At 39.6% G+C, this 24,010-nt stretch overlaps 1 protein-coding gene across 3 annotated transcripts; it reads right to left on the bottom strand.

The window, feature by feature from the left end:
• Positions 1–1,235: 1,235 nt before the first annotated feature.
• Positions 1,236–16,698, bottom strand: LOC146364182 (neuronal acetylcholine receptor subunit alpha-4-like). 3 transcript variants are annotated; one of them, XR_014798884.1, is made up of 6 exons: positions 16,296–16,698; positions 13,599–13,750; positions 12,089–12,330; positions 8,704–10,135; positions 6,029–6,770; positions 1,236–2,856 (listed from the first exon to the last, which is right to left on the bottom strand). XR_014798884.1 is itself a non-coding variant. In XM_084916850.1 (6 exons), the coding sequence occupies exons 1-6, from the start codon at positions 16,345–16,347 to the stop codon at positions 6,645–6,647; spliced, it is 1,917 nt and encodes a 638-aa protein (XP_084772976.1). In that variant the 5' UTR covers positions 16,348–16,698; the 3' UTR covers positions 1,236–6,644. The 3 variants fall into 3 exon arrangements, 2 of the variants coding, with proteins under 2 accessions (XP_084772976.1, XP_084772975.1); XM_084916850.1 differs by having other exon boundaries at positions 1,236–6,770; positions 12,089–12,198; positions 12,286–12,330; XM_084916849.1 differs by having other exon boundaries at positions 1,236–6,770.
• Positions 16,699–24,010: the final 7,312 nt, after the last annotated feature.

The raw sequence follows: 24,010 nt of genomic DNA, 5'->3' as shown, positions 1-24,010 counted from the left end.
GGTTTCGATCGCTCTGGCCGAGCACCGCTCCAGTGGTTGGTGCCGTATACTTGAACTTTCATACTTTTAAAATTACATCCTCAGGAGTTGGAAGACCTTTGCAGAGTTTTGAAGTTACGCCCACGCCTCTTACGGCTCGTACACACCATCTTTGAAGTTGCAACCGTAACCTTTCTGTTAAATAATGAATTTGGAGAGCAGCCTGCCTGCTCATAAAATCTGACGCACATTGTCTGTGGGGTTGGGTGGTGGCTACGTGAAGTAAAAGGTTGCAGTCGTGGTGCTGGGCAACCGTAGATCAGGCCTTTGTCCTTTTATAAGCGACTTCAAAACTGATGTGGCGAGGCATAATAACGCTATTACTTCAATTTATAAACACCTCCATTTAACATCTCAAATGAGTCCAGTGAGGTTTAGTGTGAGTCGGAGACCATGACAGACAACTAGAGGAACTGATGAGCAATCATATCGTCCCTGAAGGAAGACAGATTGTACAATCATGCTAAAGCAGTAACAGCTGCAGTGAGATACAGTGTAAGCCTGTGCACGGGGGTCTACTGGAGAAGGCGGGAAAGCCACAGAGGCAGAACTCCTAAACCTTCTTCTCTCCGTACCCTGAGGGAAGCCCCCGCTTGCACCTCGGTCTGTTGAGTGACAGCACTTTGACTGCTGATGACTGCAGGGGTGACGCTGAATTCGCTGATCATGGGCTAAATGCACTATGTGTGTTGATTTAATAGGATCCCTTGAGGGTCTGTGCTTCACGCTTTACCCCATTTATGAGGGTCCAGTCAGTGCCCAGCTAGAGGCAGATTCACTGCGTGTCCTACTGTGGGTGTGCTGTCTGCATCGTTGGGTGTATGAGTGCACCACACACTCCCACAGACACTCGTGCCATAAGAATTTGCTGGGGCAGTTTTTAACTGCACTTCTCGGAGCCTCACAATTATGTGAGGTGAAATTACTTCTATTACTGTATGTTACTTGTGTTCATATTATATAGGTAACACATTACTCTGTTAATTTTTACTTCCTTTTAACTTTTTAAAAGAGTGTTACTCTGAACATGTAGATCAGCTGAGCTTTCTAATGTTTTTGTTTAATACTCCTGAGAAAAGTGTGTGTTTTTATGCCCTATTCATTAGGTTTCACAATCACTGTCACAAATATTGTAAATATTTTCTTATGTACAGTCATATACAGGGTAGGAAATAAAGACATATGGTGCAGGTGGATGTCATTCTAGCACAGACAGGTTTATTGGCACACATCTTACAGATTAAAAAAAAAACAGCCCAACGTTATAAAAGTATAAGGTTATTATCAGATATCTGGTTCAGTCTCTTACAGTGAACCTCATGCATGAATACAAATGTCTCACTTTCTTTGTGATGAATATTGCTGAAAACTGTGAACTGATTCAGTTATCTAGCAAACTATTTTGTGTCTGAACTCACAGAATAGATTATTAAAGTCATGCTAACTGTCTCAGTGTTCCAGTTTTTACACTTAGTGGTGTTCCTGAGCTAATAGGCTTTGAAAAGGTGCAAGTAAAATCCTGCCAAGGGCTAGAGACCCCTGCACCTGCTCTGGCTGATCTTAAAGCCCCAGAGCTGGGCTCCAACCTGTAATCTCACCTCCAGCTGACCCTCCAGCTTGAGGCTGATTTGTTTCATTAACACGGAGGAAATGAAATAGGACTTCCAGTATTAAGTAAATAGTCAAAACTGCTTTGATATAAAAGCCACTGTCTGACCGCAGTGTTTATGGTAATCTGTCTGACTTTATCTTTGTAAGTTTTACGTCTAAACATGACCATGAAACCTGCGTTGTATTCATTCAGGTTACTTTAAAGGTAGAGCTCTTCCTGCTCGGGTTTACAGTCATTATAGAAATGCTTTAATGGCTGAGTTTGCCAGTGATGTTCTGACTGCTTCCCTAACAGGCGCAGGCTGTTCTTTGGCCAGTTGGCATTGAATCTTGGATGCAGATGCTGTTCCCTTGTGAAGATTTTGGCTCAATATACTAGTTTTTGAATCGTGAGTTTTACTTGAGATGAAAGTGACTTCGTGAAAATCTCTCTAGGATGCTTTTAATGCTCCCAGAGAAGCACGAGTGACTCCCAAAGCACTTAATGCATACTGTTTAAATACAAAATATTCTCATCTGACACAAATACACTGTAATCATGAAAACATGACTCTTCACATATGCGGCACTCTGTTCTATACATTAAAGGCCTTGCTATCTACCTTGTATGCACACTTATTACCAATTAACAGTTAACAAGTTTTCTTTTTACAATTTTGCATGATGCATGAAATTGACATGTTTTTCCATCAGTTTACACTTAATAACACATCAATGACTCACTCGAAGGTATTTTGAATATTGTCTCAGAACTGAGTCTTCTTGCTAAATCAATTTTAGCTTTGGATGGGATGTGAGGACTTTGTCCCATTCTCCTGAAACATCCATTTAAACTCTGTCAGTCTGGATGGGAACCATCCTTGAGCTGCCATCTGCAGGTGGCATACTGACGTTCAGTCTGGTCTTTGGTTGGGCCACTCAAGTGGCAGCATTGTGCTGAAACCACACTTGGACTTCATTTCAGTGTCACGTTGAAAGGTGAACCTTCATCCCAGTTTCAGGTTGCTGGACTCTGGAGACTCTGTTCTTCTAGGACTGTTCTGGATTTTAATGCATTCACACCACCTTCAGTCCTGACCCGTCTCTTTGTCCCTGTCACTGAGAAGCACCTTTGTGTTCACTACAGGGATAGTATTTCACTGTGGGGCTGAATGAGGTGATTGAAGGAGCCTGCTGTTTACCAGACATAAAACTTCTGGAGTTCTGCTGAGAGAGTTCAATTTTGGTTTCAGATCAGAAAATACATTTCCTGGTAAAAGCAAAGCTGACTGACATTATTAATTTTTACATATATTTGCTAGAAAAAATGGGACACAGCAAAATACTAAAACATGCAAACACAAATGGAAATACAATATACAAGGCAAAAACAGAGTTTGTACAATTTTAATAAGCTTGAAGGACAATATTTGGTATGACCACCTTTGCTGTCCGACACAGTCTGAATTCTTAGGTAAACTTTTTGTAATGTCTTTTAGCGGTCTTCTGGAAAAGAGCCTTGAATGCCCTCCAGGCATCTTGAAGGACATTCAAGGCTTTTCTTTGGATGTCTCTGTGTAGATGATCCCACACTGCTTTAGTAATGTCAAGGTGTGATCTCTGGGGAGGCCAAATCTATTGCTGATATTATTCCACTGTATGTTTTTCAGTCCAGGTATGCTTTTAATACACTACTAGTGTGTTTGGGATGATTGTAATGCTGAAAAATGAAACCAATCAGATGATTTCCATGATTTTTGCATGTTTTTTTGACAGTAGTTTTCTTCATTCTAAATTCCAATTCAATTTCGACAAAATTCAACTCCACTGGCTGAAATGCAGCCCCTGACCATGACAGAGCATCCACCATACAATGCAAATGACTGTAGATACTCACTGTTGTGCGTCTCTCCTAACATCCTGCATATTGACAGCAATTTGAAGCAGAAAAATTCTATTTTGGATTTACCCCACTAGATTCCCTTGCGCTGTCATTGATTTTCAGTTCAGTTCTTGTGCAATGTGGCATAGCTCAGCCTTTTCTCCCTGTTTCCCTTGCTTAAGAATGGCTTCTTGACAGCCACTCTTCCGCTGAGACCATTTCTGCCGAGGCTTCAGCGTACAGTCAACCGTCCAGATGCATCTCTCGGTTCCTGTGTCTAGTCTTTGCTGGATTTTACCTAGGACTTTCATCGATAGCTTTTAGGCCTCACAGTTCTTCTCTTTTCCTTTGCTTGTCCAATTTTCACAGACTTTTTAAGGACAGTCCCCACACCATGCCATACCCATTATATATAGATTAGTATTAATAAGGAAGCAGCTATCATTAAGTTCATCTTCTTTGCAGGAAATAACCAATATTTTGAAATCAAAATGTCTACATTAATTATCCAAGCAGGGGCATATGTATCTCAGAAGACAATCACTTAATTGAAATTAGCATTGAAGGTCAATTTTTCATAAAGGTAAATTCAATAACATGACATTTAGCTGTAATTAATAACACTGTGTACTTGCATGGCATTTGGCATTGCTTCCTTGAGGTAGCCAACACAAAGGACCTTTATGGAGTTTTGCCATTTGCTTTTCTACAAGTATTTAATGCTGAAATTATGCATGAGATCTGTGCTGAAAAGGCATGGCTTATCATTTAATGAAAATTAGTTTGTGGTTTCATAAAGACCACGCTCATTTCATTTTAGAATTATAATAACAATATGCTGTGGTATTGTGTATCCTTGGAAAACTGGTGGGATAAATGGAAATTAATATCCATTCATATATAAATCTTTGAATGCAAACAAAAGACTTAAACTCATGTTTGTCATATGCTACATTTTTGATGTTGCAACAAAGCCAGAGTACTCATTTGTATTTCAGGCTATCGCCACCTTTTTTTCTCCAGAGTTTGTGCTGAAACGTACGAATAAACAGGGAGCACGGCAGCTATTTCACCTTGTTCAAAGTGCAGTGTTTCCATATTGTGCTAAATTGCTGTTTTCTCTTGTCTGTGAATTTACATAATGATCAGTGGTTAGTAGTCTGCTGAGCAAGTGGAAATGCAATAGTTTGTTTGTTGAGGTCAAAATTGAGGTCATTACTTTGGGTATTCAGGTGTAACATTACATGCTTTTAGATCTAATCGGATGTGGAGTTTTATTCACGTGGAGCTGCAGGGCGCTGATGTACAAACACAGGATTAAAGTGGAGTAATTGAATACTTTTTCTTTTCACACACAATTCAGTGATACACGTTTGTTCTGTTCCTCATGTTTCATCAGTTTTGTTTTGTTTTTGTTTCATTTCCACTTCTTTAAGTTATTTAGGCCAACAGTTCAAATTTCTAAAATAGAAATATTAAAAAAGCCTTTTCATAGATTCACATACCTAATCTAGATGCTTTCCATTTAGCTTTATTTTATTTCACATGAAATTAATATAAGTAGACATGTGCCTATAACTCTTTATGTGACATAAAGAAATCAAACAAGGCTTTCAAAAACATCTCACACACGCACGACAAAGGTGAGGGTGAATTTGGCACAAAGGCAAAGAAATCAAAAAATAAACGCAACAAAGAGTGTGAGGGTGTTAAAGAACTACATGGACTTGAACTGAAACTGAAGTGAAGCATCTAAACTAGAAATGTGTGTACAAAATGTACAGAGATGTGCTTTTGAACTAAAATAAACAATAAAATAATTATTTAATGGAAAAAAAATCTGTCCGGTCAGCTGTACAGTTCTGTTAAGGCCCATAATTATTTAATGATTGCTTTACTTCTTGCAAATTTTATAAGTGCTCCTAAATATAGTATCTGCTTTAGCTATTCTTTGAGGACAGAGGGACACGTGAGATTAATTTCTGTAACGTATTTAAAAAAAAAACATCCAAAAAGCAGGTCCTCCTGTGGAAGCAGCGAATGAATAAAACTAAATGCAGTTAAGTGTGAAACCCTCCTCTGCCAACTTATTTTAAAACACTGCAGTACAATTAACCTTTGCTCTGTGCATGAAATAGTTTTTCACAGAATAGTGGTGTACTCATTAATAAATTTTAATTATCTTTTTTTTTATATAGCTGTTGTAGATACTGAAAAGATCCATTATGGGAAGCGACAAAAGTCAGGTCATAATGAAAGCGGAGAGGACGCTGGAATTAAATGTTGGAACTAATGAGTAACAAATTCATCTCAAAATCTTCAACGCTAAGGTAGAATAATAATATTACCAGAATCGCCACATTTATTGTCATCATTCATATCAGTTTCTGCTCTACTTTATAAACCAAAAGATGCAAAACAGATGGAAAGAATGACAACGATCTGCAGTAAAAGCAAAGAGAATGGCTGAATAGATGTGCTAGAGTTAGAAAGTTGCAAAGCTGCATGTTTGCTTACCTGTGGAGTGACTCTTGCACAAAGCAGCACACCTGAATGCACCCAGCCAAGAATTCTGGCAATTAGGTTTCAAAGAAACAATCGTTTTATGAACATATGTATTTTTTTGTATTTGGCGAAAGCACTGTACATTGATCTGTTCCACAGTCCACATACTGCAACACTGACATTACTGAAGGAATGTTAAAAGTTAGCTATATATTCAACTTTACACAGTCTTATGAACAGCTCCCGGTGCCTACAGTCTTTGTCTGTCTGTGGCATCATCCATAGTTCTTCATGGGTTAGAGTCAATTTTTCACTGTTTTTACAAGAGTATCTGATTGAGCCATACAGCTCAATGTCAGAACGGAATGACATGGAAGGATATTTTTGCTGTTGGCCTTTTGCCCTCATAAAGAATTTATATGCCCACTGAAATCGATGATAGATATTTCATCTTGTCTTTTAGCGAGTAACCTTCCGATGACCCGGCCTAAGAGCGAGAAATGTGACAAGTAGTCCTTTTGAAAAACAGAAAGTAAAAAGATATGTGGTAAACCTTTTTTTTTGTTAAGAGAATGGGGGAACACGTCCTTCTGTCTGTCCGTGTTCTCTTTCCCTTGATGCAGAGATTCTAGATCATTCCAGCCAGCCAAGGAGGAAGAAAGAGTCCCACAGATCCCAGTATACACACCAGCACAAACATCCAGAGGAATATCCTGTCAATGACCATGGCCACATACTTCCAGTCCTCCTTGACCTAGCAGAGAGGGGAAACAGCACAGGGGGACATTTCAAATTTCACTCCACACCACCTTCCTTTTCTACCAGCTGTCAGTTTTCACCCTTGATTGATTTCTCACGAATGGCTGATTTTTTCATTATGAGTCTGCTATCTCTTAAATGTCAGTCAATCCTTGCTTGTGTCTCTTATGAAAAATTCAAGGTCAAATTGCGGAGGTCCCATTGTTTTAAAGACAGGCCTATTCTGGTTAGAGCTCAAAAGTGTATTGTGGCGTCGATGGTGACTGATGTCAGTGAATACAATAGGTTTTTATTACATTTGCTCACATATATCCTCCAGAAACGTATTTTTCCCCTCTCAGAAACTTTATAATTAGCATTTTATCACTATATGCTATATTTTTTTAATTATTTGACACGTAATACTTGTTCCAAGCACAGTTTCAGGGTTATGTTTGAAAGCAAAAAAGAAAATTCACTTGTCTAATGGTCAATTTTAATTAGGCTGCATAAGCATTTGTATGTGCGACTGTTCACACTGAGTTGCCCATAAGAGCTTCTAAATAAGACAGTGTTCTTTTATCATCAGACAATCCCGATTACTGTTATTACTGACTCAGTCATGTCACTTTTATCTTGCTTTTTAATAATGAGTAATGGTAGATTGACTTGTCATTTATGGGTCTGATACTTGATTGTCATTATGTGTTTATGTGCTCTTCCTTTCTTGCATCCCTTCTGAGTTTTTGGGTATGCGCATCCTCAACATATGCAAAAGCCGTGGGAGCAGTATATAAACATGTATGTAAATGCCAACAACAAATGTTTTGAAAAGAAACAAATATGATATTGAAAGTCTTATTATACTTTGTATGATTTACAGTGAGCAGAATCAGTAGTTTAAAAATATATTCGTGTTGGCAGGGGTGATTTGGCCCTGTTCTTTTTCTAGTCAATAACATTTTTAAAGCCTCCTCCTAGTACACAGCATAGACAGGAAAAAGTACAGTATGTGAACAATGCTGCATGCAGTGGAGCTCTGCATACATAGATGATAAAAAGCAAATAACAGCAACACAAAGGACAGCCCACACTGCTTAAAACACACTATTTTTCCAGTTATTCTGCAACGCAGCACACATTTATCTGAGAACTGTAACACGCTTTTTTTTGTTGTCACTCAGTGGCTGAGTCACTCAGCTTAGCTGGATCTCTGACATGCAAAATAACAGGGTTACTTGTTTGTTCAGGATTACTTTCATCCTCTTTTGCACGAGAAAAGAAAGAAGGGGAGGAGCACTGCTTGGTGGGAGTGAGCACAGGGAACATACATGCAGTCAGAATCTACTGTTTTTATGTAATGTTCCTCTGACACCTTAAATGCTGGCAGGCAAAAGATGCGAGGTAGTTTTGTTTTTTTGTTTTTTTTACAAACAAACTGACCTTTTAGAAATGTCCCCCACTGAGGTACCATGTTTCTCCTGCTGGGATCTAACTAATTTTGAATTTGAACAAATCGTGACAGATCAGGTATTGGATTTTATTCTCCCATGTACTTCAGTCTCTAAATGGTAGCTCAAAATTACACAGTGTGGTTTTTGTCCTGTCTGTCTCCTCTCATTTCCAACTAGCCATGGCAGATAGCTCCGTGAGCCCGGTTCTGCCGGAGGCTTCTTCCTGTTAAAAGGGAGTTTCTCCTTCCCACTGTTGCCAAGCGCTTGCTCATAGGGGGTCATTTGATTGTTTTGGGGTTTCTTTTTCAAATTATTGTAGGGTCTTAACATTAAAATATAAAGCACCTTGAGGTGACTGCTGTTGGGATTTGGCAATAGATAAATCAAAAATTGTGCTAAAAGCCCTTATTTAATTTCTGAAAGGATTTCACTTGTGTTTAAAACAGAACATTTAGAAACATTATTACCAAGGCTTGATCGTTTCTGTCTACTCACTGAAAAGTCTGCATCTTCTGCCCTGAGATGATCAGCGATGTACTGCACTCCCTCTATGGCCCGTTTCATAGCTGGAGAAATAGTTGGAATCACAGCATCCTGTTGGGTACTTGCATCTTTTGTGGACTCTGCTGTTAGGGTTTCTGCTAGCTGATCTGTAGGAGGAGTTTTTTTCAACTGCCCCATTATTCCAGAGACCCCATCATCATGCAGACAGCAGTACTGGACGCTGCTGGAGCGACACAGATGTCTGGCTTTCTGAGGAAGCGACTTCTGTTGGTCACACATTTGCTCTACGCTGTGGGAGCGACCATTTGGGGCCAGTCTACTTGGTTCTTCCCTTGACAGGTTGCGAAGTGGACCCAGTGGCAAAGTTGGGGGCAATGACAATTGGGAAGAAGACGAGGCCCCTGAGTTGTGTCTGCGTAGGGGTTGCTTCTCTGAGAGAACTGAATACTGACCAGATGTGGATCGGCTGAAAATGTCGGCCTTCAGTGGGTGATCTTCTTCATTGTACTTCCCAAGAGGGGAAGAGGGTGGAGATGGTGAGCAGACGAGGATGCTTGGGCTGTCAGACTGTGTCCTTGGGAGTATATTTTCAGCCTGGGCCATTTGTATTAACCCAGTCTCTAGGCCTGTCCAGAAGGCCTGAGAGTTGCCTGTGGCAGATATCGTTGTTGGATGGTGCATCATCTCAATAAGCTTCTTGCAGTGCTGCTTTGCGGTGCCTGGCGGACGCTTCATGAAGAGGACCTGAGGTACCAAGTCCAGGAATACTCTGCGGACCCAGTGAGGCATGCCATGTGTTTGTGGGGATCGGTGGTGTACATTCAACACAAAGACGGTAATTATGATGGAGAGTGTGACAAAGACCATAGTGAACAGCAGGTATTCACCAATCAGTGGTATGACCAGAGATGTAGATGGTATTATCTCTGTTATCAGCAGGAGGAACACTGTTAAGGACAGTAGCACTGAAATGCACAAGGTAATCTTCTCGCCACATTGGGAAGGCAAATAGAACACCAGCACAGTCAAGCAGGAGATAAGCAGACAGGGGATAATAAGGTTTATGGTGTAGAACAATGGAAGCCTCCGAATGATGAAGTAGTAAGTGATGTCTGCATAGATCTCTGTGCAGCACTCATACTTTTTTGTATTGTACTTGCCCACTGCATTGACAATCACCCACTCCCCGCTCTCCCAGTAGTCCATCTGGTCCACATCACCGGCCATGCTGATCAGATCGATCTTGGCACGGTCATAGGTCCAAGAGCCGAACTTCATCTTGCAGCTTTGCTGGTCAAAAGGGAAAAACGTGACATCTATGCTGCATGAAGACTTATAAATGGCTGGTGGCATCCACTTTATCTGGCCATCGTAGAACAGATGCGCCTTTGTGAAGTGAGTAACTGCAAAGTCACCGTCGGCACTGCAGATGAAGACCAGGGGAGAAAGGTGGAAACACATATATCAGACTTACATCACATTTTAGCCCCTCTTTAATAAAGGAATTTTATAAGTTTAATTCTGGGTGATTTCTTCAAGCACTACTTTAAAATGTTCAAGGTCAGTCGCAGCTCACAGGTAGAGTAGATGTTCAGTTGCCATGGAGGTAACTAAGTCTTTTTCATTGGAAAACTCAAGTAACAAATAAGTGGAATTTGACCTAAGATTTTTTCCTCAATAGATACAGGAGAAAGTTAAAGAAGTGGTGTTATCAGTTTTTACAGTTTCTAACCCTGTGAAATTCAGGGGTCGAGACTAATTTAAAATGTATTTAAAAGATTAAGTATTCTGAGTCATCAAATAAAAAGTGAAAATGTCTTCATCTATGTTAATGACACTTATGTTTATGTGTATACATCTCTAAATGGGCAAGATGTCATGTCTTTAACATTCTGTTGGTGTCCAGTTTGTTCATTGTTCAGTTCATTCACAGTCTGTTGTTGCCTTTTTGTTATCTCTTTATGCCCTACTTGTGTTTGAGTCTGTCTCCATTGAGTTACTTCCTGTTTTATTTTGGTGTTCCTTGTCATTTTCTTTTCTTTTTTTCTTTTTCTTTGCAGTTCCTGTGTCTCATTATCCCTGATTTGTTCCAGCTGTGTTCCCCATCTTTTTCCACTAGCCTCATTAGCTTTTGTATTTATTGTCTCAGTCTTCCCTTGTCCTTTGTTGAGTGGCTCCATATTTCTGTGTGTTCCCTAATGTTTCTCTGAGTCTTGTAGTATTTGTTAGTGTTTCCTATCCTGGAGTAATTATTCCTCGTGATTCCATTTTCCCGTTCTTATTTTGGACTGTTTCCCTTTCATCAATCCTCCACTTAATGCTTGCTTTATGCTGCACATTGCATTTGGGTCCACAAGCAGCTACCACTTTCCACACAACTTATGATTTTCTGTTTAGAGACGTTTATGGAACATTTCAGTGCTAACATGATATAATTTTCGAGACGTGAATAAGGTCTTCGTGTGCCAGAGGAAAACAGAACTTGAAGATACAGTTTTGTCTCAGATCTGAAATCTCCTTTGTGTACACAACAGTCCTGCTTTTACACACCTGATACCAGTTATTACATCCACCCTCATCGTGTGAACCAGCAATCTCAGTTCTACATCTCAAGGTGCAGAGCTCATTCCAAACCATTCAGCTCAAGTCTACAGAAGAAATAGCTTGAACCTATGTAATCAGAAAACACTTTTGATGTTTATTTTCTCTGAATGGACATGCAGGCTATTCACAATGTAACCTTTTGCTGTTTAAATCAATGCTGTTTACAAAAGTCTTTGAGATATTGTGTCACAAATGCACTTCAGAAGTGAGATCGCCATGTTTTGCCTTACTAATTAAAAGAGAGAAGTGACAAAGGTTCAGTCATTTCACCATGAAAACAACAATCTTTGTTCAATAACTTAAAAGTTGGATATTTAGCAAATTCTTTCATGAAATTTTCTTTCCTATTAGCCGACTTTTGGAAAAAATATTAATCCAGGTTTACTTGAGGTGCTCATACTAGATGCATTTTATCTTTGAAATACATCCAGTTACATTTCACCTTCTTATTCCCAGCCAAATATATTACTTTCTGTCATACTGAGCTTTGTTTGTAACCACATCCATTAGGAGTGACCTTGTTCACATATATTTCAACTAAATTACTTTATGACATTGGCACAGGACAAGATGTTTGGCACGACAGCAGATTCTTCGTGTTTTCCCTCAAGTCATGCCATCTGTTGGAATTAAACCATCAGAATCTGAGCATTACTTGCCATATGATCATTTTTACATTGAAATGTTGACATTTAAAACGCACAGGAAGCACACTGTGGGCCTGAAAAGAATCTAAATTTCATATAGCACAAAAAGGTGTTTCCTTCCTCACTTGTTGTAGAGGACAATGTCGGGTCTCCAGATAATCTCTGAGGGGATACGTATGGAGGTGACATTTTCATAATCCTCTGGGTTCCAGCGGAGTTTGTAATCGTTCCATTCCTGTTGCAAAACATTAATCATATTTATGCACCGCATCGTTATACTGGACTGTATTTCACATGCCTTTTCTCTATCATCTTTTCTTACTTGCTTAACCCAGACATTTGTAGTCATCATCTGGTTCTTCTCATCCTTTTATGGAAAACAGAAAAGAGGATTACTCTGATTACAATGAATTCAACGTCCATCAGCACTTTATTACCACTGAGATAGAATTGAGTTTTTTCTTTCTCTCTTTTTTATGGTCCTCCCCCAAACTCATGGGGATGGGCATTTTGTCCCCATAAGTGAGTGTTAGTCCCCACAAGTATAGTAGTATGGCAGTTTTCTGTCCTCACAAAGACATCTAAACAAGTACACACGCACACACACACACACACACACGCACACAAACACACACACACACACATACATTCATGAATCATTTCTAGAACAAATCAACCAAAACAAAAAACACTTTCACTTCTTTGCTGGCAAGCTGCTTTCTCCAGCTCTTCCCTGGGAACTTCTAAGACACAGCAGTCGGTGAATGCACTGTGCAGGAGAAGACAACTTCACCTAAAGTTGACTCTCACCGGCAGGCAGGTGGAGAAAGTACTGTCAACTAATTGTGTGTCATAAAACTGAAAAGTCATCCCCTGCAGCACAGTCTTGCACTGGGTAACTTTTAAATGGCTCTGCATGGCAGTCGGGTGTTTATATAACCATTTTTACCTTAGTCAACAGAATCTCAGTGACATTTGTGTAAAATGCATACTAAAAGCTTGCACTTAAAACCACAGGAGGTCTGGAATGCAAAGATACCAACATGACGAGAGGGGATAACGACGTTATTTTTGTCTAGAGCAGCTGTGTCTGGATTGCTGCTCAGGAGACAGATTTGAATATTTACTGTCTGTGTTAGCATACTTGACAAGTGAATTTAATTTGGGAAAATAATGCATTGTCTTCTGTTGGTGTGCTTTCATTTCCGCTGATTTATCTCTCTTGCATGGTGTATCTTTCAGCTAGTAATTACCAATATACAGCACATAAGACAGAATCTCCTCCCAACATAACACTCATAATAATGAAACACATGTCTCATGCCCATTCAACAAGCCAGGATGTTTGTAATTACAAGGATAGCTTTTTTGTTAAATCTTGACAACTTTAGTGATATATGTATTTAGATATTTACATAAATGGTAACTTAATTACAGGTAGTTAAAAAAAGCTATTTAAAGATCAGAGTCCCATTATGGAGCCATAACATCGAAATGTCTCGCAGTCGTTTCTTTTCTCCTCAAAGAAGAAACACACAGATCGTGTTATTTTTGAAGGGCACAGTGGTAGCTAGACTTTAATGTCCAGTCGTAGATGTTGATGGAAACTTAACAAAGATGTCAGCTATTACTTACCACATCAATTAGCTGAGCGATAGATAGTCCAAAGTGGACTAGTACTGTATCTGTAGTGTTCCTCACAGGTCGGGAGAGCTTATTGTAATTTGCAAACAGATTCTGGAGCAGCCTCTCTTCAGCGTGGGCACGGGGTCCAAGTTGGAAACACACTGAGGCCAGAGATGAGAAAAAAATTCAACAAAACAAGAAGCTGAGCTTAATCGTGTGCCGTCCTGTTTATGTAATTTAAACGAGACCAATTGATCTTTACTTAGAACTGCAACTGCAATCCATAGGATATTCTTTCCTATGTTTTTGTTTTGTTTTTTTTTTTAAACTCCATGGTGATTTGTACCAGTTGATTTTGTGCAGGGCTCTCATGCATATTCTCATAACCATTTTGAATTGTTTCTATTTTTGTTCACATATTCATGAAATACAGGGCAGAACTTTATATGAATACTATTAATGTTGAAAATATTTGCTTCCATTCACAATACATTCATCTGTAATGGATTGAGTTGATGCTACGATACCAAAGAATACAGAGTGTAATCTAAAAGTAGGGTGACCTCTATTATACAGCTGGCCTATGGTTACATGAGACGGGATCTGAGAGACGGAACAAATCAGGAAGGAGGGTTTGGGGTGGGGCGGTTGCATAAAAGGAATAAGAGGAAGGAACAAACGTGCTGATGGAGCGATCTGTCCAGACGTTTCCCTCACCACCCTCCTCCACCCACCCTCCACTCTCTCCCTCTCCCTTTCTTCCTTTCAACAGCCTTCCTGATGAAGCAACTCAATCAGATCCCTCGGCACTGAGAAGGACCCGGCGAGGTCTGGGGACAATTAAAGAGAAAGGGATCATCCTGTGCCTTCGACAGGACGACGTCCTTTGCATTTTGGTTCTTTCCTTTCACATTCACTTGGGCACTTTTCCATTATAAACCTTGTTGCATCTGTGCAGGTAATTCATTGTGTTTGCAATCTTTCAGAGGCAGTGATTGATTTAACTGGCCTCACTGATATTTTATCATCTCTAGCAGTACCACACAGTTCAATGTCTTTCTTTCTCTATGGACCTTATACTGTACATTATATCATACTCTATATGAATTGTGATGCATTTTAATTTGTTTTGTCAAATATCACATGAAAAAAATAATCCTAAAGAGGACCCTTCCAAACTAGATTCTTATGGTTTCTGGACAACATTAATATATTTGCCCAAAACACACTTGCTTGGCTCAGGCCCCTATAGAAAGGACGTGAGAGGACCTTTCTATAGGCTTCCATTAGTGACTTCCACTTTTCTAAGGCTATATTATTCCAAACGCCCCTTACTTGTATCCTTAAAATAGCGATACAGGTGTTGTTGCCATGCTGCTGGCCTTCCTCTTGGGTCCTTCTACCCACTCAATCAAAGTTGATGGGCTGTCTTTCAGTTGACTGAAAACTGGCATCCACTATTTTTAAAAGCTTGGGATCGATATCTTATTAAATGGATATAGTTTCTTTTTCCTTTCATGTCTTGTCTTCCTGTTTTCACCTGGATCTGTTTGACATTTCCAGACACCCAACAACCTTGAAATGCTGTTACACGCTCAGACGAGAGAGGCCGTCAAAGGTGGCGTTTGTTTTATCGCATCAAATTAGAGCATTATCTGTTGAATGCGACCAATATTAAACTAAACCGGAGGCTCAAGTACATTCTAAATCAGCCTTGGGACTAATGGGTTTATATGGGAGAGCTCACAGGGTGTTGTGACTTTGGTAAAAAATGCAGATTAGAGCAATAATCCTTGCAGGAAAAAGTAGGCAACTGTTAGATGAGTTTACTTCTACATGGTGTGTTCTCCATTACACTATGAATAAGACTGATGCAGACTGTGATGATGCCAGTGTCTTTCACTCATCATCGTGAAGTTTTTCTTATATTGCTGTATTTTACAGTTTTCTGAAGCAACAGCAAAGCCTGATGAGTTATTTGGACATGTCAGAGCTACTGGGTCCAAATCTGTCCTCATCTGATCAATGCTCTCTCATAGGACAGTATTGCATCAGAAGCAAATTAGTTTTCACTCAAGTGAATACTACACTTGAACCAGGCAGATGAAGCTTGTTACCAGGCTACAAAGCTCGCGTAGCAACACAGGCAGTTTCTACCCTCCAGTAGCAAACTACAGAAAACAATTTTTTTTGTCCCAAAGGTCATGTGTTTTTATGGTTGTATTGTTCATTGTGCCAAATTAGCCCCCAGCAAAAATCATTGCCTGTCTAATAAGTAATGAGACTGGGGTGGACTGAATATAGATGACTGGGGTAAGGAGAAAGGCTTATATTAAATAGAAAAGCAAGGCCATCTGATGCCTTTCAGTCGTTTCTCTGAATTGCCCTGCTATTTAGGGCAAACCTATTGAAATGGCACAAATACAGGCAGTTCTTTTGAGTCATGCAGTAAATTACTTTGTAAGCCAACTTTGTTGATGCTGATAAACTTGAGTAGCGTGATATTTTAAACAGAAAAAAGAGGAGTGGAAAAAAAAATCTAATTTGAGATGATTAGTAGATAAAAAACCCTCCTCTTTCAATATATACTTCTGCCTTCAGCAAAAATGAAAAATGCATAAACATCCTTCGCATCGCCTTCCCCTATGTTGAAAAATAAAATGACAGATGATGCAGCTTTAATGACAGCACGGTGGAATTATTTACCTTGTGGAGGAAGAGTGAAGAAAAGTAAGCTCAAACATTTGTAGAAATCCATAGTGATCCAGCAGTACCCAACTCTGTCAGTGAACTCCCTCCAACTTCTGCTGGATTTCAGTCATAGCAGAAGTGATCAAACCTGGAAAGTCTGCCCTGTGACAGCAGGTCGTCAAGGGGTTCAGATCAGGTTAAACACCCAGACGCAGAGGTCACATCAGTCTGAGTCAACCCAGGGTCCGGCGGTCCTCCTGATTCCATCTCTCCATCTTTTCACATTCTCTTTTGTCCAGTCATAGCAGTATGAAGGACCCACAGACACATAGTGTAGTTTTTCTCTACCAACACTTCAAAGTCCCTCCTCCTCCTTCCACTGGAATCCTTCATCCAAGTGTGGCTGGCTTATCCTTCTCTTCTCCACCCTCCCTGACAACATTACTCCCTCCCTCGCCTCTCATCTCTCCGCCTCCTCACCTCATCTCTCCCTCTCTCTCTTTCTCTCCCCCCCCCCCCCCTCTCTCTCACACACCTCATTTCTCTCTTTGTATTCTATCTTTCCCTCCTACTTACATATTTCTTTTTCTCCCTGTTCCAGTTTTCTCTCTTCTTCACTTTTTTCATTGAAAACATAACTTTTTGTCAGTCTCTTTCTGTGTGTGTGTGTGCGCGTGTGTGTGTTTGTGTGTGTGTGTGTGTGTGAGGGAGAGTGTGAGAAGGAGTGTGGGGTGGGATTGGTAGGAGGATGGGGTAGTGGATGTCGACTTTTTGATTACTGGTACATACAGCAGCAGCGCTGTGTGGTTTTCTTGACCAGTTATTTATATGTGAGCTGTGTTACAGTGGATGTGCAGCTACCTGTCAAAGTCCACTGTGTTAAAAAGTGCCAGTGAGTCACAGGACCTCTGGATACTCTTCAACCTCCCCTCTGCACTGTTTCCCACGAGCACTCCCCCCGCCCACCCTTTCTCCCCCTCTCCTTTTTCTTTTAAACACCCCTGACCCTCACACGCTGTCAATTTTTCATGTGACGTCTCACACACAGATGAAGACTTCTTTTTCTCTATAGCATCTTACTTCCCCCCCAGTCTGCTTTCAGCTTTTATACGTCAGCAGAGCTCAATGCCAAGGCTAGCCATCTATTGAGACAGTCACATTTGCTTGAGGTGTATTTCCTGTTGCTGAATATCTTTTTCATTTTTCTCCAGCAATGTCAAAATGTCACCTGAGAATGAGAAAATAACTGGAGAGCCTTAAAAAAATGTAAGCGTCATCATTACATGAGGATGGGTGAAGGAGAAGCTGACTTTTGACTTTCTGACAGTTCTTCCTGAGTGTTATATGACAGAGTGAAAGAAAAGATGTGCAAACAAAGATATATTTTGCTGTTTTAGTTGTCTTTGTCAGATATGCTTCTCTGTGAGCCCACAGAGAAGAGCCTCTGCAGAGCACGCATTGATTTTTTCTAATCAAAGACGAAGTTCTCTTGATCCAGTGATGACTAACTGTGACGTGACAGATGAAGAGATTCCTCTCGCCAGTTTGCCACCACGAGCACAGATGCACATTCTTGCCATGAGAGATTTGATAGCTGATTATTTATTTGGATTGCTGACAGGAGTCAGGCAGGAATTTGTAAGTGGGACAATGTAGCAGCAGGGAGCACTGGAAGAGGAAATTTCACTTACAGTAAAAGGGCAGGGTGCACAAACAGGCCAATTGCCTGGTGGCTGTCGCATATTAGTTTATCTCACACCCACATACAGACACATATAGTCTCCCTCCGCGGCCATCTCATCAGATGAAAAGAACCATCTGTGCTTCTTGCTTTGCGAATGGTAAAGGAGAATACGGTATAGTCACCTCTTCCTGCAACCTCCTTAATAATTCATCTTGTTCTGATATTGCAGCACCTCTGCTGATCCCCAAACAAACACTTTGACCTCTGCTCCAGATGGTCACAAACTAAACACACGTGCTGACCTAGTGGCGTCCCTTTAAAGCAGGAAGATGATTGGCTGCAATCTTAACTGCAGTGCACAGTAGGTATTTCAAATGTTTATCCTTAACAATAGTCACTTCCAAAGTTGAACCATGTGGCATTTGATAAAACCTAGCTGGTTTGTTTATGTGCAACACATGTCAGGGTTGGGAATCTGGGTGTTGCGGTGTCAGTCTGCCAGCCTGTATATTAAACTTTGTCCATTGGACTTTTCCTCTGGTGACAGTGTCACGAGGTTGACATTTGTGCTTTAAAGTGATGTGTTTTGATAACCATTAAATGGGGTGCCATGCAATTTGGAGCAGTTGATACTTTTCCCTCTCATAATGAAGAGTGATTGCTTTTGTGACGCCTTGATTTTTCATCTAGCACAATTACCAGATCAACATTTTAATTTGTCCAATCCTATGATTTACAAGCAGGTATGTGCAAAACTAATAACACTTTGGAGACTCAGCTGTATTTTGTGTTAGATGCAAATGAGCTAATTTTGCATGCAACCATGGTGAATTAGAAGCATGGACTGTATGATACTGTATAGCCACATATTAACAGGCTGACTGTACCTCACCGAGGTTCACAGACCCTTCCAGCATGGTTGTTTGAATCCTGTGCCAAGCTTTCCGGAGCTACCAAGAAAAATAAATAATTCAGCCACTTTGGTGAAGAGAACATAATGAAATTTGCATAATTTAAAGCTCAAATCACAGTTTGGTGCTTAAATGTCATGACTTGAAATGTGATCTGTTGCTTTACTGATGCTGATTCAAGCTAAACAGTGCATCACTCATGGTGTTAAATTGAAGTTTGCTAACTTGACTGATATGTGGTAAATAAGCACCGTCTGCCATCAAACATGCAGTTTATTCACTGTTGACAATAGTGGCTGATTCTAATTGTGCACACATTATTATTTGGTTCAATAAACAAATTGCATTGCTTTTACCAAAATCTTCACTGAGGAAACATCATTTTTATAAGTGGTATCCTTATGTTGGTGTTGAGGGATCACCAGCACACATGAGGTATTATTTGATTTTCAAAAATTAGACCTGATGGGAAAAATATGCAGTTAAAGAAAAGATCTCAATGCTAATCTCCAGATGCAAGTGAGCCAAAACATTTTAATGGGTGCTGGGCACATTTCTGCATGATGGCACAGAAGTTGTTAAGGGATTTATCTTAGTTCACCAAATAGTACTGCAATTGTTGCACCCTGCAGTTTTCAAATTGTTTTTAGCTTTTGATCAATCATCAGTCTGGGAAATCTCCTTCTACCCCAGGAGTATCAGACTCATTTTAGTTCATGGGCCACATACGGCTTAATTTGATTTCAAGTTGGCTGAACCATTAAAACAAAGCCATAATAAACCACATGAAACACAGACCCCTCTAAACTGCTCATTTCTTGAATTGTAAAGAACTACATTTTTAAAAAAAAAAATATTGCATTTTCATATGTAATGAGCCATGCATTTACAAAATAGATGATGAGCATCCTGAAATTTTCTTAAGAATATTAAACACAGTGTCAACAATATGTCTCACTTTTCCCATGTTCAGTGAGCCTGTTGCCATTAAATGTGCACACCAATTCACAGATCATGGTTGTTGTACAAAAACTCCACATGAAGAGCATTCTTTTATTAAATGAGTACAATACTTTACATTTATATGGCTCAATCTGTCTGAATGCAAAAACACTTTTATGTTTCCAAATATTTATAATAAGTTTTGAACTGATGATTTTATTTACTAAGGGAAAAAAGGTTCCTACTTATTAAAAAAAGATCCAAACCTACCCGACCCTATGTGAGAAAGTAACTTCCCCCCCAAACTGATAACTGTTTGTGCCACCATTGGCAACTGCAATCAAGCGTCTGTGTTAATTAGCAATGAGTTTTTCACATCACTGTGGAAGATTTTGGCTCACGCTTCTTTGCAGAATTGTTGTAATTCAGGTTTTTCCAGCATGGGTCGCCTGTTTAAAGTCATACCCAAGCATCCCAATCAGATTTAAGTCCAGACTTTGACTAGTTTTCTCTCTGGATGCCACGTCTGTGCAGTCTCTGTCTTATTGTTGAATCTTAAACTCTTATTTTAACTGTGGCAAGTGATGCCTGCAGTTCTTCAGATGTTGTTCTGGGTTCTTTTTCACACATAGGGCCAGGTAGGTTTGGATAGCTTTTTAGGTTATCTTTGTCTAATATTTAAATTTGTTTGATGATTTGAAATGTTTAAGTGACATATATGCAAAAAGATAAGAAATCAGGAAGGGGGTGGGTACCTTTTCATAGTACTGTACATATGTAGTAATGCTGGCATTACCTCACTGTATCTGAAATAGCAATGCATTTTATCATAAAGCTTGTAAAGCAATACTGTGGGCCATACTGGACTCTCTGGCGCGCTATTACAAAATGATGATTCACATGCTTCATCTTAGTCTTGATGCAGTTGACTGGACCTCACCACAATTTGACTGATTGCTTTCAGTTCCACCAAAGTGAACTGAACTAACTTGGCAAATACAGCAGACCTTGTTTAAACTGAACAAAAGGATTAAATCTAAAAGCTAAGTCCTTCATCAAATGCAACCACTCAATTCTGACCTTGCGAGAAGAAAAAGGAAAGCACCTTTTACTTGAGCACAGAATAACGTAACACTTACTACTACGCCATGAGTACACGAACAGTTATCAGACTGAAGCTTCACTCTGACCACAGCTATATGTTAGATAGGATGTATTTATAAAAGATCAGTGTGAGGCACGATAGAGAGTTTATGCTAATCGGACAGTTGTCGGTGTTCATTAGAGCATTAAACTTTAAAGATTAGAAGTACTTTGGATGGACTTCCAAACCGAGTGAAGTATCTGCAGTTTTGATCAGATCACAAAGTGTGTTCCCGCTGAAGTCAGTCTCTATGAGGAGAGCTCCCTGAAACAGTCCCTGGATCTGAGATTGCCAGGTCAGCTTTCACCCAACAGCGCATGTTTTGCCTCAGTGATTCACACAGCGTTCTTTGTTATACAGACATGCATCCAGCTTCAGACACACAAACCCACACAGACATAGGGATTCAAGCCATGCATGCATAAACACCTAGCCTACTAGGGTTGCCAAGATCACCTGTCAGTCATGGCTACTGCCTCTTCAAAGGCTGCACAAAACCCCCTACAGCACTTTTCCCCTGTAATATCTGTTTAAAATGAAAGGGTTTCACATGTGCCTCTATGGGATATAAACAGAAAGCTTTAAATCTTTAAAAATCTCAAAGTATTGCTGCTTTTCCCGCTGCATTGTCTTGTGTTCAGTTTTCTTTTACCATAGATTTAAATTGGAAGCAGTAGATGGATGTACAAGCCATCCTGAATGCTGCTGGCAAAGGCAAATATTGATACAGTTGGATGCCAACTGTGAACCTAACTGCACTAGCCCAGGGGTGAACTGAGATACCCAATGAACACGTACCAAAAAAGATGGGGCACCTGCAATGCCGTGGGGTGAACGACATCTGTTAGCTAGATACATGCAGTCCTCACAAAATATCACGGAGTCAGGTACAGAGCGTGCAGCTACGTGATAAAGGCCTCATGGATGCTTCCTCTCAAATGAGAGCAGGGGCTGCTTTTTAACTATGATATTATCTTATGAAGATTCAGTGGCATCACGCTCTTTGTTGCCCATGCTGTCTGAGATCAATATTATTTTGATTACAGTGAAAATCAATAGGCACAACCACCATTAAATCAAATGATGCTATGTCCAGAAACAATAGTTGTCATTGGTTTCATTCCTCTGATTGTGAATAGATCAATTATCATCATTTTACTGTTGACTTATTAGAACATTATAATGACATTCATGGTTGCCAGTAAGAGTAATGATACACTAAGTACACCTTTCCATGTAATGGTCTTTTTCATTGTCAATTTTGGGACTACACATTTTTCAAAATACTACTGCTCGAAGGAGAAGAGATTCATATTGTTGGGCCATAAAAGGAAATGTAGTTCTTATCTGATGATACAGCACAGTCATAAAAGCTAAGGATCTCCATCATTTGCCAACAGTCGTGGAAAGACGGAATAAAATCTAGAAACTAATAACCTTGAGGTAGTGTATTTCTTTTTTAATGCTGCCTTTTAACATTTACAACACACTTTACATTTGTGCCCTGTGTCTTATTCAGACTTTCACAAAGACATTTGTCTGGCATTTAAAATATAGAAAAGCATCACACTGCATGGGTTTTGAAATTGTTTAACTTAATTATGTTTGACTAGTACATTTGGCAGGATTTTGTTGTTATGTCACGATTCCCCATCTGTTTCGATTTTTTTCCATGATGTAAATATCTTTTACCATTTATGTCAATCTCATGAGAATTAATGGAAGCTGACTTGCTTTTAGAGGCAGCCTTAAGTGCAAGAAGATGCAGTTTTTGGCACTTGATGATTTTTGTTTGTTTTGGGGTTGTTTCTTTTTTGTTTTTTTGTTTTGTTTTTTTACAATAGAACTGAACAACTTTATTGTCTGTAACAAAGCAGCAGACCTGGCCCTAAAGAAAATGTACAACAACCAGGGCAGGATCACATTGGTCTTCCTAGTAACTGACCTGATGTACAGCTCACACAGCAGTGTTTGAACTGAGGCTATTATCTTACAGGCCTGTCTGATAATCTGAGGTACGTTAGCTGGGTGTATAACAGTGGGGCTGTTGTACCAGAACGACATGTTTAAAGTACATTTTTATTTCCAAGATTTTCTTTTGCCCTGACACTGTACTTCTCCATCAGTTTTTCTTTAATTTTGTTCCAGGGCTGGCCTCCTGGAGATCACTAACTGGCACTGAAAGTTACACAATGGAAGCATCTGTGTTCTGGTATAAAAGTTAAATAAGTAATGACTCAATGAATTTGTTCTGTAAAAACAGAAAAAAAAACAACCAACAAACAAAAACAACAGTAATGTAATAATGGGCATAACTGAACTAACAGAATAAGCATAGCTTTGCATCATCATACCGATGTGCAAATGCAATTAGTGTTAAGCCACTGCTATAAATTTGATTTCCAAAGCTTTTACCAACAGTCACAGACCAAAATACACGTGCAGTAAGGCTGACTTACAGTCAGTACCAATGAAAGCTGGGGCATAAAGATAAGCAATGTAAACATTGTGAAGAGACAAAACAGCAGTTATTGTGCTGAACAAGGCCAGGTGGAAATCTATAGAGCAGGAATGCCACATGTTTTCCTTCACAGCAAATGAAACACAACAATGGACCATCGAACAAATGTTTAATAGTCCACAAGAATCGTGACCCGTGTCTTTTAATTGAGCCCTTTTACTTCACCTTGATGGAAAAAAATCATCAATTATGGATCATAAGGACTTAAGATGATATAACCATGGTGAAAAAAAATTTTTGATGGCAGGATATTTAATTATGTAGTGTGATTATGTAGTGGAGATTTTGTTGACTGGCCAGATGGTGTTGCTTTAATTCATTGTGCAACCAAAAATTGTAGGCTACACCAGGTTTCAGGTTACTTTATTATAAGAGACTGACTGTACTGCAGATCACTCTATTATAATGACACTACATATACATACTTTTCTGTCACTGTTAGCTGCTGTTTATCAAAGGGAAAGTGCCTTTTTGGAAACTCAGGCCTACCATTAACTGGCATAATGTTAACCAGCTGCTGTTGTTGTT

Source organism: Perissodus microlepis, chromosome 20 (genome assembly GCF_051167445.1).
Source record: "Perissodus microlepis isolate ML-2025 ecotype Zambia chromosome 20, ASM5116744v1, whole genome shotgun sequence".
Lineage (NCBI taxonomy): Eukaryota > Metazoa > Chordata > Actinopteri > Cichliformes > Cichlidae > Perissodus > Perissodus microlepis.
The sequence above is the reverse complement of the archived record's forward strand: the minus strand, read 5'-3'. Positions and strand labels throughout refer to the sequence as shown.

Bases quoted from the DNA above. Each gene is read 5' to 3' on its own strand.
- LOC146364182 (XM_084916849.1), bottom strand. From the start codon at position 16,347: ATGGATTTCTACAAATGTTTGAGCTTACTTTTCTTCACTCTTCCTCCA. The intron at 12,331-13,598 runs GTAAGTAATAGC...TTTCCATAAAAG, and splicing joins TCGCTCAGCTAATTGATGTG to GATGAGAAGAACCAGATGAT. The intron at 10,136-12,088 runs GTGAGGAAGGAA...CTTCATCTGCAG, and splicing joins GACATTGTCCTCTACAACAA to TGCCGACGGTGACTTTGCAG.